A 17,663-nucleotide genomic window follows, 5' to 3' on the forward strand; every position below is an offset into this window, starting at 1 on the left:
AGCCCGCAGTTTTTCCAATTCAAATAAAACCCGTTTTAAGATTTTTTGAAAAATGTTTGAAATTGTTTTCCCGTTTTCCGCAGTTGTTTGAGGAATTGTTACGAAAATGACTTTGAATTGATAATTTAATGAAAATTTCCAATGAACAAGTACTTTTTTTGTTCAAATATAGACAGTTTTAACATTTTTTTTTTAGAAAATTTTGCCTTTTTCGCATTTATTTTAAGACTATGGAAAAATTGCTTCAAAATCGGAAATAATATTCCGCAGCTTTTTTGACTAGAACTTTTCGATTTTTCAATTTTTGAGTTGCAATTTTAAGAATTTTCAAGTTTAAATTTTTCAGTTTTTCAATTTTTCAACTTTCGAATCTTTTAATTTCTAGAGTTTTCAATTTTCCGATTGTATAATTTTTTGTTTTTCAACTTTATTTGTTTTTTCATTTCTTTAGTTTTTTGATTTGGGATTTTTCAGTTTTTCAACTCTTTAATCTTTTTTTTATTAATTTGTTTTTATTTTCTTTTCTTTTACAATTTTTCGATTTGCAGTTTTTCACTTTTTCAGTTTTCCGATTTTCCAATTTTTTGAGGTTTTGATTTTTCTATTTTGCAATTTTTCGATTTGCAATTTTTAATTTTTCAGTTTTTATATTCTTCAGTTTTTCGTTTTCTTTATTTTCGCAATTTTTCGTTTTTATAATTTTTTGTTTTTCTAATTTTAATTTTTTTTGCTTCTCCAAGTTTTCAGTTTTTAATTTTTCAATTTTTTAATTTGCAATTTTCCGTTTCGGTTTTTTATTGTATTTGTTTTTTCAATTTTTTGGGTTTTCAACTGATTTTTTAATTAATCGTTTTTCAATGCGAAATTTAAAAATATTTGGATTTTATAATTTCGCGATTTGCAATTTTTCGGTGTTTTTTCGATTTTTGAACCTTAGCTTTTTTAATTTTTCGTTTTTTCAGTTTTAGAATTTTCAGTTTCTTGATTTTTTAGTTGTTCGTTTCTTCAATTTTTGATTTGCAATTTTAATCTTTCATTTTAAATATAATTTAATTATAATTTTTAAAATTTTTTCCTTTTTCAATTTTCGATTCTACAAATTTTCCATTTTTCAATTATTGGAATTTTAAATCTTTTTCATTCATTCAATTTTGATTTTTAGTTTCTCGATATTTAATTCTTCAATTTTTCGCTCTTTCAATGTTACAGTTTTCCGACTTTTTTCGATTTTTCCTTTCGTCAGTTCTCCGATTTGCAATTTTTCGTTTTTTCAGTTTTCGATTTTCCAACTTTTCGAGTTTACGATTTTTTCATTTTTCGATTTTTCAATTCTTCGAAGTCATGGCTCTTCAATTTTTCGATTTTCTATTTTTCGATTACTCGAGTTTCCCAATTTTGGATTTTTTAATTTTTCGATCTTCTCATCTTTCAATTTTTCGGTTTTTTAACGTTCCAATTTTTTGATTTCTTGGTTTTTACAGTTTTTTGATCTTTCGATTTTTCGACTTTTCAATTTTTCGACTTTTTGATTTTTCTATTTCTCCATTTCTCAATCTCAATTTCTCGATTTTTCGACTTTTCTATTCTTGAATTTTTAATTTTTCGGTTTCTCGATTTTTCTAATTGTCGATTTTTCAATTTATCAATGTCACGGTTTTTCAATTCTTCGATTTTTCGATTTTGAATTTTTCTGTGTTTCGATATTTGTATTTTCCAATTTCTCGATTTTCCATTTGTCGAGTTTTTAGTTTTTTAATTTTTCAATTTGTCGATTTTTTCATTTGTTGATTTTTCCATTAGTCGATTTTCCATTTGTCAATTTTTCGGTTTTCAGATGTCGATTTTCCATTTTTCGTTTCCCGGATTTCTCAATTTCTCGATTTTTAGGTTTTCCGATTTTCCATTTTTCGATTTCTCGAGTTTTCTACTTTTAGACTTTCCAATTTTCCGATCTTCTAATTTTTTGATTTCTTCATTTTTTCGACTTTTCAATTTTTCAATTTTTCGACTTATCGATTTTCCATTTTTTGTTTTCTCGATTTTCGAGTTTACGATTTTTCAATTTCTCCATTTTTCCATTTGTAGGTTTTTCGACTATTTGATTTTTCAATTTTTTCATTTTTCAATATCTCGATTTTTTGATTGCTCGATTTTTCAATTTGCAGGGTTTTCAGGTTTTTGATTTTTCGACTTCGCTTTCTCGATATTTCGATTTTTAATTTTTCCACTTTTCAATTTTTCAATTTATCATTTTTTTCAGTTTTGAATTTTTCAAATTTTGGATTTTCCATTTTTTTCTTTCTGGCTTTTCTAGTTTTTAATTTTTTGATTTCTCCATTTTTCAATTTTTCAATTTCTTAACTTTTCGATTTTCCAATTTTCCATTATCTCGATTTTTCGATTTGTCGATTTTTTAATTTTTCGATTTTTTGAGCTTTGATTCTCCATTTTTAGATTTCTCGATTTGCAGGTTTTTCAGGCTTTCGATTTTTCAATTTTTAATTTTTCCACTTTTTAACTTCACAATTTTTCGATCTTCCGATTTATCGTTTTTTCGAGCTTTCGATCTTTTGTGTCTTCAATTTTTCGGTTTTTTAATCCCTTCGATTTTTCAAATTTTGATTTTTCCATTTCTCCATTTTTCAGTTTTCCGATTTCTCGATTTTCCGATTTGTGAATTTTTTAATTTTTCGACTTCTCAATTTTCCATTTTTCGATTTTTCGGTTTTTCAATTTTTCAGTTTTTGATATACACGTTTTTCAGTTTTTCGACTTTTTGACTTTGTTTTCTCGATTCTTTCTAGTTTTCGACTTTTCGATTTTTCAGTCTTCCGATTTATCGTGTTATAATTGAAAAATCAAAAATGAAAAAACGAAAAAATAAAAATGAAAAACTGAAAAATCTAAAAAGCAGAAAACAAGAACTTGAAAAATTGAAAAATCGAAATATTAAAAATTAAAGAAATCGGAAAATCGAATTTGTAATTGGGAAATCCAAAATTTTAAAATTGGAAAATCGAGCATCAAGGAATGAAAATTTGAAGAATTGAATAAATGAAAAATTATAAATTCGAAACAAACGATGAAAATTAAAAAAACCAAAAATAAAAAATTAAAATCAAGAAGTTGAAAAGTTGAGGAAATGAAAAATTGAAAAATCAGAGAGTGAAAATTACTGAAAATTTGCGCTGGACCTATAAGTACTTTTTTCTGTTCAAATAGAGGCACTTTCAATATTTTTTTGGAAAATTTTTGGAAATTATTTTATCGTTTTTCGCGGTTATTCCAAGATCTTGGGGAGAAACTGGCTTCAGATATTTAATTTCCAAAAAATTCTATACAGGCAACAATTCGAATAAAACCCGTTTAAACATTTTTTGGAATTTTTTTGAAAATGACTTTGGGTTGATAATTTCAAATCAATAACTACAACTGGTTAAATTTAAAACTAGTGTCAATTACCTACCCATCAAAAACCAATACAATACAATTTATTTATCCTTATCGTGCAATTTTTTATGTGATCTATTTTGCCATCTCTATTCCGGGTATTCATCCTTAACCTTATTATAAAATAAAATACCTGCCAAGATTTATCTTATCTCCATCAACTGATTAACGGAAATCGCCAATTTACAACTACAATAGATGAACACAGTCATAAGTTTTGAATTTTCTAAGCAAGTCATCAATATTTCGAAAAAGTGCCATGAGAAAATTTTAGAAGTAATTGTTGGTCAAAATGGATGTCCTTTTCGACGAAGAAGACTTCCTGGAGGAAAGAAGAGGCTCCACAGCGGATATCCTCTGCCAAGGGTCCAACGACGACAGGAAATGGGAACTTTCACGCTTAAAAGTACGTCTAAATTGTTGTGCAGCAGTTGTGGTGATTGTCCGCTTTCTTCCAGAATAAATTTGAAACCTTAGAACTGCAACAGCTTTTCAAAAAGTACCTCCAGAAAATCAACCACGGATACTTTTCTCAGTTTCTGACGCTACAAATCTTGCTGATTACTAGTCATTTCATCGTACTCTTGTCAGTTGTACCAAACGTACGTAGTAACCGGTTTTATGCCACCCATTCACACGACTTTTTTTCTCAGGTTGACAAAATTGATGTTTTACCGGATCTCATTCTCTACGGTTTAGTGGCAACACTGTCGATCGTAGTGCTCGTCGTGGTAGAAACGTATGTCAAGACGTATCCAAACCTTCTCAATTTTCTCGAAGGAGTCACTTTCGTGGCGATTTTCTTCACGAACGCTTTTCTTCCATTTTATAACAAAGACAACGGTTTGAGACCAGCATACACTCCCTATTTAATCATATCGACTTACATTTTTTTTAACATACAAAAGAACTTAATCGTCGTGGTTATGGGTGTAGTGATTTCCGTTTTCCATATCTTGGTGCTAGTGTTTGTCACTTATGCAAACACCAACAGAGAGACTCTGCACACCAAAGTAAGCAAAATTATTTTTTGAATTGTCTAATAATAATAATAATAATAATTTGCGGTCTTAGATTATTTCAGACGCCATCTTCCTCCTCTCCATGAACTGTCTAGGAATTTATTTTCGCTACATGAACGAAATTGTCATTAGGAAGAGTTTCCTCGAAAAGAGATCTTGCGTGGAATCGACGCTCCAACTCAATTTTGAAGAAAACCAAGAAGTAGGTTCGAATTTTGCACTTATAAATCAACAGTCGACTTTTTTTTGTTCATAGAACAACCTCATGTCCAGCATCATCCCGCTCCACATCGTAGGCAAAGTCAAAACTTCCTTGACCGAGTACATCTCCCAGTACCGAAAAAACGGATCAGTCCCCCTTCAGAAACCCTTCGAGTAGGTCACCAATCCCCAATTCAAAATCTGACGTTTTGTTTCCAGAAATCTCTACATCGAGGCGCACCAAAACGTGACCATTTTGTTTGCAGACATAGTCAATTACACCATGATGACCACCAGGTTGGAGGTTTCTGGTATTTTGGACGTTTTGAACCACTTGTTCAGTCGATTTGACGCCATTTCTGAGGTTAGAATTTTTGTCAAGACTTTTTAATCTATGTGAAGGTTTTTACAGAAGTTGAAAGTTTTAAGGGTGAAGTTCTTGGGGGATTGTTATTATTGTGTGGCGGGTTTGCCCCCAGACCCTGCCCCTAATCACGCTGAAGCTTGCGTAGATTTTGGACTAGAAATGATCGCGATTATTGCAGGTATAAGGTGAGTAGGATTGGGGGAGACCAGCATCTACACTCTATTCACTCTAATTCTATAGAAAACTCAAAAACCTGGATATAAACATGCGAATCGGGGTTCATACTGGAAGCATAAGTTCGGGTATAATCGGAACGATTAAGTGGCAGTACGACATTTGGTCCAAAGACGTGGACTTGGCCAACAAAATGGAAACAGAAGGAACCGCTGGGTAATTTCACACTTTCTTTTTATAAACACGCCTAATTCTGTCTTCTAGAATGGTACACATCACTAAAGAAACCAAAAATCTGCTTCACAAACCTTACAACATAGAACTGTCCACAAAAATAGTTAATAATGAACCAACTTACTTAGTAAAACCTTGTCTCGAAAAAGTTCCACCACAAAATGGTGTCATCGGTGGGACCAGAAACCCACACACGAACCCCGGCCACCACCACGAAAACCAACGACGAAAGACGGTGTTTGTTAGAAGATTTAGCACCGATTTGATTAATCGTGACAATGAGATACCAAACGCGAGGAGTTTTTCAATGATTGGTAGTTACCCGGATCAAGAAAATGGGTGCATTAGTGTTGAAATCGAAAGACGGAAGGACCTTACACTGGAAAAACGCCACACTTATCCCAGTTCGAGAGACCGGTGGTTTACAGGATTCCCACTTCTCAAGATGTTTAAGAAAAAGTCGAGCGGAAACGCGCGAATTTCCACGAACGACAGGAAGAGGACCACGGTGTTCATGAACAGCAATATCAAGAGGTACCGAGAGATGTTAGACGAGACGAATATGGAAATGGAAGAAACCATAGAAAATTTGTCGTTTTCGAAGTCCGAGTAAGTGGGAATTTTGGTTAAGTGGGGGTTGATTTTGGCTTGTTGTAGACAGTGGTTTAAAAATCCCGACATGTATCAAGTACTTCTTGTTTTTAAAGATTTCAAGAGTGAGATGGACTTTGTGAAGACCCCGGACCCTCTATTTAAGTACTACATTTTAAGCGAAGTACTAATTCTTCTTTTGGTGTATGTTTTGGAAAATTTGACGTTGACAGAGTAAGGACTTGGCGTTAACCACAATTTGTTTTATTTTTGTGTTTTTCAGATGGAACTCTCCCGAGTGGCCTTTTTACCTAACTCTAGGTTTGATCATCTTTGTTTTTTTTCCTCTTACGTGGACCCACTACATCTGGACTAACTATTTTTCAAACTTCAAAAACGAACTTCCAACTAACCAAGTCATAAGTTTGTTCTACAAGAGTTCTAAATTTATCACGAATAACTCTCTAGCACGATTTATAATTTACACAATTCTGTATGTTCTGTTTTGTGTTTGCGTTCTGTCACAGTGGGTAAGAATTCATCGACTTCGTAACGTTTGTTTTGATTTAATTCTCTAGGTGGAGTGCTACGAGACCGAAATTTTGCTAAATCCAAAGTCCAATGTTTCTGGTGGAGCCAAAAAAAATTTTTTAGTTCTGATGATGAACACCAGGAGTGAAGAAAACCACGAACAGTGTATTATCCCATGGGTGCGTCTGTACGTCATGAATTAATTTCAATATTTTTTTTTTTATTTTTGTAGCAAATGACTGAAACTTTCGCTCTAGCCATAATAATGAGCTTCTTATTTCTTCGAATGTACATGTGGTTAAAACTGTTGTACGCTTCCGCCATTGCAGCCATCTACTCCTACTGTATTTTACAATTCAGTGTTAAATTTTATGGGGTTAGTAAAACTTTTGCGTTAAATAACACAACAAAGGAATATTTTTAGGACAGCCAGACATTCAATTCCGCTTTAACCCCCGAAGCTTCCCACATTTTGAGTATTTTTTCTCTAACCCTCATCCTCCATCTCGTCGACCGCCAGACCGAATACATAAACAGAATCAACTACTTATGGTACAAAGATCTAATAATAAAAGAAGATCAAGCCAGTGCTCAACACAAAGTGAACACTTTGTTGCTCGTCAACATCCTCCCCATCCCAGTTGGTAACTTATTTTCCATTTTGACAAGCAGTGCTACCACATCACCATATTTTTAGTCAAATTGTACCTAAATGTGAACAGACCATCATCCGAAGAAGTCTACAGCGACACTTACCCTAACGCAGCTGTTATGTTTGCGTCAATCACAAACGTGTCTTTAGAGTCTCTAGGCAGCGGTTTTTTGACAATAATGAGTGCGATTATTGGCGAATTTGATCTGGTAAATAACAAATTATAAAGATTGTTCTACAAACTTGCGTAGATTTTAGTAGAAAATATCCACGACAGTCCTATCGAAAAAATCAAAATTGCTAAATGGACCTATATGGCGGCTTGTGGACTAGTCGATAATTCAAATCAGTCAAACAGCGTCATTTCGTTGTTAAAATTCGCCGCGCGGTTGATGCAGAAGCTGAAAGAGATGAACGAAAAGGAAATCAAGCAGGACTTGAAACTAAGAATAGGTTTTATTAGTTTTGGTGATGGTCACTATGTACATTTTTGTTTGTAGGAATATCTCACGGTTCCGTGGCTGCCGGTGTCGTGGGGTCGAAGAAGCCTCTGTATGATATATGGGGCGATCCTGTAAATATGGCGTCTCGAATGGATACTTTGGGTCTAGGTGACCACATTCAAGTACTGGAAGCTACAGCTAGAGTAATTGAAAGTTGTGGCTACGCTTGTCGCTACAGAGGAACTATTAAAGTCAAAGGGAGGGAAGGTCTCGTTCCTACGTATTTCGTGGGTTTGGATGAAAATTTTGACTTGGTGGAACTGTGATTTTGTTAAAGTAGTGAATTGCGTGCGACCATTTCTTCAAGTTTTGTTAAAAAGTAATTATTATTATTATTATTTTTATAGTGTTAGTTTTACCTTCGTCGAGGAACTGGATCGAAACCACGAGATACATAGCGATAGACGACAAGACCTGAGAAATTGTATATTTGTATATATCAAGATGTATGTGTATTTATTATGTATTTATTATAAATTATGTGACACTTGTGATGAGTTATTACTCCCGAGTGTAAGTATTGTAATCGAGTTTCATGATCCCTACATTATGAAAAAATAGGTCTCCCGTTTTCGTCTATCTGTCCGTTCGTCTGTGACGATTTTTATTAGACAGATAATCTGCGAAACTATGGGATCGATTGTTGTCGTATTTTATATGTAGATGCGAAAACACTAACCAAAATTTATCTGATCATTCCCAAAGTATTCCGCCCATTTTTGGTTTATGAACCCGTGTTTACCCTAAACACCTACATTTTTGAAAAAAAAATCAAAATTTTAAAGCATTTTTAGATTATTGGAAAAAACACAAAATTGTATAACAATTTCTTTCCGATTTTTCTTTTTTTGATTTCTTAATTTTTCGATATTTCTGTTTTGATGTTCTTGAGTTTTTCACAATTTGCAATTTTTCGATTACTCAATTTTCTGTTATTTCGGTTTTTTGATTCTTCAATTTTTCAATTTCTCGATTTTTCAATTATTCGATTCCTCAGTTTATCCACGTTTAAGTTTTGGGATTTTTCCATTTTTCTTCGATTTTTCAATTTTTCGGTTTTCCGACTTACCGAGCTTCAATTTTGGAATTTTTCAATATTTCCATTCTTTATTTTTTCAACTATTCCATTTTTAGATTTCTAGATTTTTTGCTTTTTCGATTTTTCAATTTTTAAATTTTAGATTTTTCGATTGACTAACTTTATCAGTTTTTTGCTTCTATTTCTCGATTTTTGAATTTTTCGATTTTTAGATTCATCGAGATTTTGATGTTTCGAATTTTCATTTGATCAATTTCCCGACTTTTCAATTTTACAATTTTTCGATTTCTTCAGCTTTTCACGTTTCGGTTTCTCAATGTTTCAATTTTTCAATTTCTCGGTTTGTCGATTTTTCAATGTTTCAATTTTTCGAAATTACAGTTTTGGGATTTTTTAATTTTGCTTTGATTTTTCAGTCTGCCCAAGTTTCAGTTTTGGAATTTTTCAATTTTTCGATTTTCCGATTTACCGATTTACCAAATTTTCGATAGTTTAGTTTTGGAATTTTTCAATATTCCTATTGTTTAATTTTTCAACTACTTATTCCATTTTTAGATTACTCGATTGTTTACTTTTCCGATTTCTCAATTATTTTTTTTTTTGATTTTTTATATTTTAGATTTTTTGATTTTTCAATTTTTCGATTCATCGAGATTTCGATGTTTCGAATTTTCATTCGATCAGTTTCCTGATTTTTGAATTTTACAATTTTTGGATTTATTCATATTTTCATTTCAGTTTCTCATTATTTCAATCTTTTAAATTTTCGGTGTTTCGATTTTTCGATCTCTCGGTTTATCTTTTTTTCGATTTTCGCCTTTTCAATTTTTTATTTTTTCAATTTTGCGATGTTTCGTTTGTTCAGTTTTTCGACTTCCGAACTTTTCAACATTTCAGTTCTGGAATTTTTCGATTTCTCGATGTTTCAATTTTTCCGTTTTTCAATTTTTTGATTCTTCAATATCTGGTTTTTTTGATTTCTCAGTTTTTCAATTTTTCGATTCATCATTTTTTTCTATTTTTCAATTCTTTAATTTCCCCTTTTTTATATTTTTCAGTTTTCAATTTTTGGATGACTCAATTTTTCGATATTTCGGTTTACAACTCAATTTTTCGATTTCTGAGTTTTTAAATTTTTCGGTTTTTCAATTTTCCAATACTTCAGTTTAACGATTTTTCCATTTTTCGATTCTTCAATTTTTCGATTTTTCAATTTTCTAGGTTTTTGTTCTCAATTTTTTGACTTTTCCACTTTTCGATTTTTCGACTTTAAGATTTTTTGACTTACTAATTTTTCAATATTTCTATTCTCTAATTTTTCAACCACTTATTCCATTTTTAGATTACTCGATTTTTTACTTTTTCAATTTTTTAAATTTTAGATATTCCGATTGTTCAATTGTTAATTTTTTGCTGTTTCGATTTCTCGATTTTTCAATTTTTCGATTCTCCAATTTTTAACTTTCCGATTTCCAGATTTTTTACTTTTTCGATTTTTAAAATTTCAGGTTTTTTGATTTTTCAATTTTTCGATTTTTCGATTTTAGCCTTTTCAATTTTTCGTTTTTCCAATTTTGCGATGTTTCGTTTGTTCAATTTTTCGACTTTCAACATTTCAGTTCTGAGATTTTTCGATTTCTCGATTTTTCAATTTTTCGACTCCTCAACTTTTTCCATTTTTCATTTCTTCAATATGTCGTTTTTTTTATTTCTCAGCTTTTCAATTTTTCGATATTTCGGTTTAAGGTTCTTCAAGAAGAAGGAAGATTCTAAAAAGGTAAAGATTCTAGACAGCTACAAATGCTAGAGATTCTATAGGTATATTAGTTCAAAGATTGCAAAGATTCCAAAGTTTTAGGATATTGAACTTCCAGCAATTTTAGAAATTCTAGACATCTAGATATTCTAAAACATCCAGAGGTTCTAGAGATCTAAAGATACAAAAAATTCGAGAGATTCTAGAGGTCATAAAGATCCTGGGGAGGCCAAAAACTCTGAAGATACTAAAGATTTTAGAGATTCTAGAAATTCTAGAGATTACGACAATGCCAGAGACTATAGAGATTCCAAAGATTCCAGAGACTGCCAAGATTCCGAAGTTTTAAAGTCTGAAAGTTCCAACAATTCTAGAGGTTTTTAAGAATTTAGAGATTTTAGAAATTCTGCAGACTTTAAGGGTTCTACAGATAATAAAGATTCTAGAAAGTCTAAGTATTGTACAGATTCTGGAGATGTTAAAAATTATAAAGATGCTAAATATTCCAGACATTTTAAAGATTCTAAAGAGGTAAAGAAACTAGAGGTTCTAAATATTTCAAAGATTGCAAAGATTCCAAAGTTTTAGTCTAACGCTTCCAGCAATTCTAAAAATTCTAGGGATCTAGAGATTCTAAAAAGTCTAGAGGTTCTAACGATTTTAGAGATTCCAAAGATTCTAGAGTCTCTAAAGTTTCCAGAGATTCTAAAGATTCTATGATTCTAGAGGTTTGAATTCTAGAAGTTCTAAAGATTTTAAAGAGGTAAAAATTGCAGAGAGCTAAAAATTCTAGAGATTCTTGAGATTATAAAGATTGTGGAAAGGCCAAAAGCTCTGGAGATACAAACGATTTTAGATATTTTAAAAATTCTAGAGATTTTTAGCGATGCCAGAGACTCTAGAGATTCTAAAGATTCCAGAAATTGCTAAGATTTCGAAGTTTTAAAGTCTGAGAGTTCCAACAATTCTAGAGATTTCTAAGAATTTAGAGATTTTAGAAATTCTACAGACTTTAAGGATTCTACAGGTAATAAAGATTCTAGAAAGTCTAATTATTCTACAGATTCTAGAGACATCAAAAATTCTAGAGATGCAAAATATTCCAGAGATTTTAAAGTTTCTAAAGAGGTAAAGAAACTAGAGTTTATAAATATTTCAAAGATTGCAAAGATTCGAAAGTTTTAGAGTCGAACGCTTCCAGCAATTCTAAAAATTCTAGAGATCTAGAGATTCTAAAAAGTCTAGAGGTTCTAACGATTTTAGAGATTCCAAAGATTCTAGTGTCTCTAAAGTTTCTAGAGATTTTAAAGTTTCTATGATTCTACAGGTTTGAATTCTAGAAGTTCTAAAGATTTTAAAGAGGTAAAAATTGTAGAGAGCTAAAAATTCTAGAGATTCTATAGATTATAAAGATTGTGGAAACGCCAAAAGCTCTGGAGATACAAACGATTTTAGATATTTTAAAAATTCTAGAGATTGTAACGATGCCAGAGACTCTAGAGATTCTGAAGAATCCAAAAATTGCCAAGATTCCGAAGTTTTAAAGTCTGAAAGTTCCAACAATTCTAGAGATTTTTAAGAATTTAGAGATTTTAGAAATTCTGCAGACTTTAAGGATTCTACAGATAATAAAGATTCTAGAAAGTCTAACTATTCTACAGATTCTGGAGACGTCAAAAATTCTAGAGATGCTAAATATTCCAGAGATTTTAAAGTTTCTAAACAGGTAAAGAAACTAGAGGTTCTAAATATTTCTAGGATTGCAAAGATTCCAATATACCATCGGTAGATCGAATGGTAGAAGAGGGCGGTGTTACAATAAACCTTGAAGAATTCATTAAATCAACTATTCGTAAACCAGACAATGTTGAAGATATATACATTACGTTTATTACTGAAAAACGAGGTTATGCAATTTTCACTCTTAGGTGTGATTGTTTAGCACAAAATTTTTGTGCAATTGACAATGCCAGTACAATGGAGGCTAAATTAAAACAATTAAAACTGTAATTCATGCATATACATATCAGGTTTAGTAAAATTTCTTGCATGTATGTACTTGAAGGTGAAATCAAATGTAATGAGATTAAGTGTATACTTAGGTATCTATTTAATTTTGGTATGTAATTTTTTTGTAATTACATTAAGTTAAACTAAGTATTGGTTTTGAATTTATGTACAAATTATTTTGTATCGAATGGATTTTCCTTATTTCTTATTGAACAACATCTTGATTGTTGGGATATGTCAAATTTTTATTATAAATTTTTGTTAATGCATTTTAACTTTCTGAAGGAGAAGAAGGTTAAAAATATCTATTGTCTGCTTGCATATCGTAATGACACCATTCGAATTTCAGTACCTTAACAACGAATATTAAACTACTAGTACCTTTCTGATTTTCATTGAGTACTAGGACTATAATGACCCCACTATTAGAGTACTAGTACCGCAATGAGTTTTATGTGGTGACCAGATTTAAATTAAAATTTCGCGCTGAAAAAAATTAACTGCGGCGCGAAATCGCATTTGAATAATTTGAATTACGTTATAACACTTCTTTGTTCCTCACAAACAATTGCTAATAATTCATTTACGGCAGTTAAATTAACCTAACGTTGGAAAAAGACCGTGAAAGTGCGGTAGAATTCATGATATCGTGGAGTGAGGTACGGGGATTGTAAATTTTTCCCTTTAGGTAATTATCATCGTTATCACCGAGACATTTATTTTCTCGCAACTATAGGGATACTAAAAATTGTAGAGATTCTAAATATTTCAAAGATTGTAAAGATTCCAAAGTTTTAGAGTCTAACGCTTCCAGCAATTCTAGAGATGTAGAGATTCTAAAAAGTCCAGAGGTTCTAGACATCTAAAGATTTTAAAGATAAAAAATATTCGAAATATTTTAGAGGTCATAAAGATTCTGGGGAGGCCAAAAACTCTGAAGATACTAAAGATTTTAGAGATTCTAGAAATTCTAGTGATTATGACAATGCCAGAGACTCTAGAGATTCCAAAGATTCCTGAGACTGCTAAGATTCCGAAGTTTTAAAGTCTGAAAGTTCGAACAATTCTAGAGATTTTTAAGAATTTAGAGATTTTAGAAATTCTGCAGACTTTAAGGATTATACAGATAATAAAGATTCTAGAAAGTCTAAATATTCTACAGATTCTGGAGACGAAAAAAATTCTAGAGATGTTAAATATTCCAGAGATTTTAAAGATTCTAAAGAGGTAAAGAAACTAGAGGTTCTAAATATTTCAAAGAATGCAATTATTTCAAAGTTTTAGAGTACAGCGCTTCCAGCAATTCTAAAAATTCTAGAGATCCAGAGATTCTAAAAAGTATAGAGGTTCTAGAGAATCTAATGATTAGGAAGATACTAATAATTCGAAAGATTCTTCAGATTCTAATGATTATAGAGACTCTAAAGTTTCTAGAGATTCTAAAGTTTCTATGATTCTAGAGGTTTTAAAGGTTCTCGTGTTTTCGCGATCCTTGAATTCTAGAAATTCCAAAGATTCTAAAGAGCTACAGATTCTAGAGATTCTAAATATTTCAAAAATTGCAAAGATTCCATAGTTTTAGAGTACAGCGCTTCCAGCAACTTTTGAAATTCTAAAGATTCTATAGACCTAGAGATTCTAAAAAGTTTAGAGGTTCTAGAGATTCCAATGTTTGGGAAGATACTAAAAATTCGAAAGATTCTAGAAATTAGAAATTTCTGGAGATTCAAAAGTTTCTATGATTCTAGAGGTTTGAATTCTAGAAGTTCTAAAGATTTTAAAGAGGTAAAGATTCTATAGAGCTAAAAATTCTAGAGATTCTATGTATTTCAAAGATTTCAAAGATTCCAAAGTTTTGGAGTATAGCGCTTCCAGCAATTTTAGAAATTCTAGAGATTCTAGAGATTATAAAGATTGTGGAAAGGCCAAAACCTCTGGAGATACAAACGATTTTAGATATTTTAAAAATTCTAGAAATTGTAACGATGCCAGAGACTCTAGAGATTCTAAAGATTCCAGAAATTGCCAAGATTCCGAAGATTTAAAGTCTGAAAGTTCCAACAATTCTAGAGATTTTTAAGAATTTAAAGATTTTAGAAATTCTGCAGACTTTAAGGATTCTACAGATAATAAAGATTCTAGAAAATCTAAGTATTCTACAGATTCTAGAGATGTTAAAAATTCTAAAGATGCTAAATATTCCAGACATTTTAAAGATTCTAAAGAGGTAAAGAAACTAGAGTTTCTAAATATTTCAAAGATTGCAAAGAATCCAAGGTTTTAGAGTCTAACGCTTCCAGCAATTCTACAAATACTAGGGATCTAGATATTCTAAAACGCCTAGAGATTCCAACCAATTTAGAGATTCCAAAGGTTCTAGTATCTCTAAATTTTCTAGAGGTTCTAAAGTTTCTATAATTCTAGAGGTTTGAATTCTAGAAGTTCTAAAGATTTTAAAGAGGTAAAAATTGTAGAGAGCTAAAAATTCTAGAGATTCTAGAAATTATAAAGATTGTGGAAAGGCCAAAAGCTCTGGAGACACAAGCGATTTGAGATATTTTAAAAATTCTAGAGATTGTAACAATGCCAGAGACTCTAGAGATTCTAAAGAATGCAGAAATTGCCAATATTCCGAAGTTTTAAAGTCTGAAAGTTCCAACAATTCTAGAGATTTTTAAGAATTTAGAGATTTTAGAAATTCTACAAACTTTAAGGATTCTACAGATAATAAAGATTCTAGAAAGTCTAAATATTCTACAGATTCTGGAGACGATAAAAATTCTAGAGATGCTAAATATTCCAAAGTTTTAAAGTCTAACGCTTCCATAAATTCTAAAAATTCTAGAGATCTAGAGACTCTAAAAAGTCTAAAGGTTCTAGAGATTCTAATGATTGGGAAGATACTAATAATGCGAAAGATTTTTCAGATTCTAATGATTTTAGAATCTCTTTAGAACCTCTTTAGAAATTCCAAAGATTCTAAAGAGGTACAGATTCTAGAGATCCTAAATATTTCAAAAATTGCAAAGATTCGATAGTTTTAGAGTACAGCGGTTCCAGCAACATTAGTAATTCTAGAGATTCTATAAATCTAGAGATTCTAAAAAGCCTAGAGGTTCTAGAGATTCCAATGTTTGTAAAGATACTAAAAATTCGAAAGATTCTAAAGATTGTAAAGATTTTAAAGATTCTAAAGTTTTTATGAATCTAGTGGTCTGAATTCTAGAAATTGCAAAGATTTTAAAGAGGTAAAGATTCAAGAGAGCTCAAAATTCTAGAGATTCTATGTATTTCAAAGACTGCAAAGATTCCAAAGCTTTAGAGTATAGCGCTTCCAGCAACTTTAGAAATTCTAGAGATCTAGAGATTTTAAAGAGTCCAGAGATTCTAGAGATTCCAAAGTTTCTATGTTTCTAGAAATTTTAAAGGTTCTCGAGATTGTCGAGATTCTTGAGAGTCATTTAGATTGTAGTCGTTCCAGGAATTTTAGACATCCTAAAGAATCTAAAGACTTTACAGATTTTAAGGATTCTAGAGATACTAAAAATTCGAAAATTTCTAGAAATCCTGAAGATTGTATTAGATATTCTAACGGTTTCAAAAATTCTAGACTTTCTAAAGATTTCGAAGTTTCCAAAACTAATTCTAAAGTTCTAATGTTTGAAAAAGATTCTAAGAGATCCAGACCTCCACACTCAAACAGGATTTAACTCGTTTCTATAGGGTGTTTACGCTAAAAAAAGAAAGCTTTTTCACTAATTACAAATACTTCAAAAATTCTAGAAATTTAAAAAAAATGAAGGTTCCGAAAATTTTAGAAATTCCAAAATCCAGAAAATCTAGGGGTTCCACAAATTTTACATCCACATTCACACATTTTAAATAGGGTTTACTTAGCAAAGTTTTGAGACGACGTCATTAAATGATCAGACAAAACAATCAGTTCAATAGTTTCGGAGAGACAAAAGGTGACAAAAAATCACAAAAAAACGACAAAAAAAGTGCAAAAAAATGACAATAATATTGTTATTATTACGTTAAGTTGAACGACAAGCTTAAGCCCTATTACAGTTCAACTTTGCTGTTGTTATTAAAATAAATGAGTATGTAAATCCAGTCGATTTAAGCTGTACCATAGTTCCAGCAGCTGCAATTACTACTGTCCTCATAGCAAGGAGAGCTTAATCTGACTTTAAATATAATGCACTACAAAACCGAAAAAGTTAATTATCATTATGGATATTACGATATTAGAGTGCAAGTAGATTGTGAAGAAGACAAAAAAACGTAGCATAGAAAAAACATAACAAATAAAAACAATAATAGGTACGAGAAGATAACCTAGGAATAGTAATTTTAGTAATAATTGGCATTTGATAAGACAATGTTATTAAGTCTATAAGTATACAAAATCTATGTCTTCTGAGATTAGCAAAGTTAGAAAAAACATCACGTCTAGAGAAGGGAAGATTTTTAAAAGTATCTTCAAATTTATCTTCCATAGCATGTTTGGTAGCACCACAATCTACAAAAACTAAACAAAATTCACATCCCCACGTACCAATCCACGTGAAGATTGCAGAATTTTAAACCAGCAAAAAGAAACCCAGATAGCGATAATGCAGTTAATGGTGAAAAAGGACGAGAAAAATTCGCATTAAGTTGCGAATAGAACCACAAAATTAACAAAATAAATGCGGCGGCAAGCCGTCGAAGGACAAGATTTTGTTCATACTTATCTCAAACAATTATTGATGTATGAATTTATCCGTAACTGTAATAAAAACTACTAAAATCACTCAAAAGTTAGGCAAAAACACAGAGAGCACTTGAACGAACCGTCTCACACCGTATCACCGTATCTAATATGGAAAGTGTATCCAAATGACGTCATAAAGTTTGTGGAGTGTTACTTTAGGTTGACAATCCACTGAATATTCCTTACGACTGCGTCATTTTTTTTTTTTTCAAATAGAGGTAGTTTTAACATATTTTTCCATTGTCTGTGATTATTTGAAAAGTTATTGCAACATTACTTTACACTGGTATTGTGCTAAAAATTCTCCATGAACGAAAACATTTTTACAAAGTTTTACGATCTTTTTGGAAATTTTAAAAAAATTATTTTCGCGT

The 17,663-nt window shown here is 31.1% G+C and overlaps 1 protein-coding gene across 2 annotated transcripts; it reads left to right on the forward strand.

Moving 5' to 3' along the window:
• The first annotated feature begins 3,628 nt into the window (after nt 1–3,628).
• LOC135127689 (adenylyl cyclase X E-like) lies at nt 3,629–8,216 on the forward strand. 2 transcript variants are annotated; one of them, XR_010280265.1, is made up of 18 exons: nt 3,629–3,856; nt 3,909–4,052; nt 4,104–4,463; nt 4,525–4,674; nt 4,729–4,847; nt 4,893–5,037; nt 5,086–5,225; nt 5,281–5,430; nt 5,479–6,057; nt 6,106–6,273; nt 6,323–6,569; nt 6,618–6,749; nt 6,803–6,946; nt 6,995–7,214; nt 7,268–7,431; nt 7,474–7,675; nt 7,723–8,044; nt 8,095–8,216. XR_010280265.1 is itself a non-coding variant. In XM_064054244.1 (17 exons), the coding sequence occupies exons 1-17, from the start codon at nt 3,743–3,745 to the stop codon at nt 7,989–7,991; spliced, it is 3,447 nt and encodes a 1,148-aa protein (XP_063910314.1). In that variant the 5' UTR covers nt 3,629–3,742; the 3' UTR covers nt 7,992–8,216. The 2 variants fall into 2 exon arrangements, 1 of the variants encoding a protein (XP_063910314.1); XM_064054244.1 differs by having other exon boundaries at nt 7,723–8,216.
• Nucleotides 8,217–17,663: the final 9,447 nt, after the last annotated feature.

This window comes from Zophobas morio, unplaced genomic scaffold (assembly GCF_036711695.1).
Source record: "Zophobas morio isolate AGI-343-1 ecotype UQ-CSIRO unplaced genomic scaffold, CSIRO_AGI_Zmor_V1 ptg000012l, whole genome shotgun sequence".
In the NCBI taxonomy this organism is placed as follows: Eukaryota; Metazoa; Arthropoda; class Insecta; order Coleoptera; family Tenebrionidae; genus Zophobas; species Zophobas morio.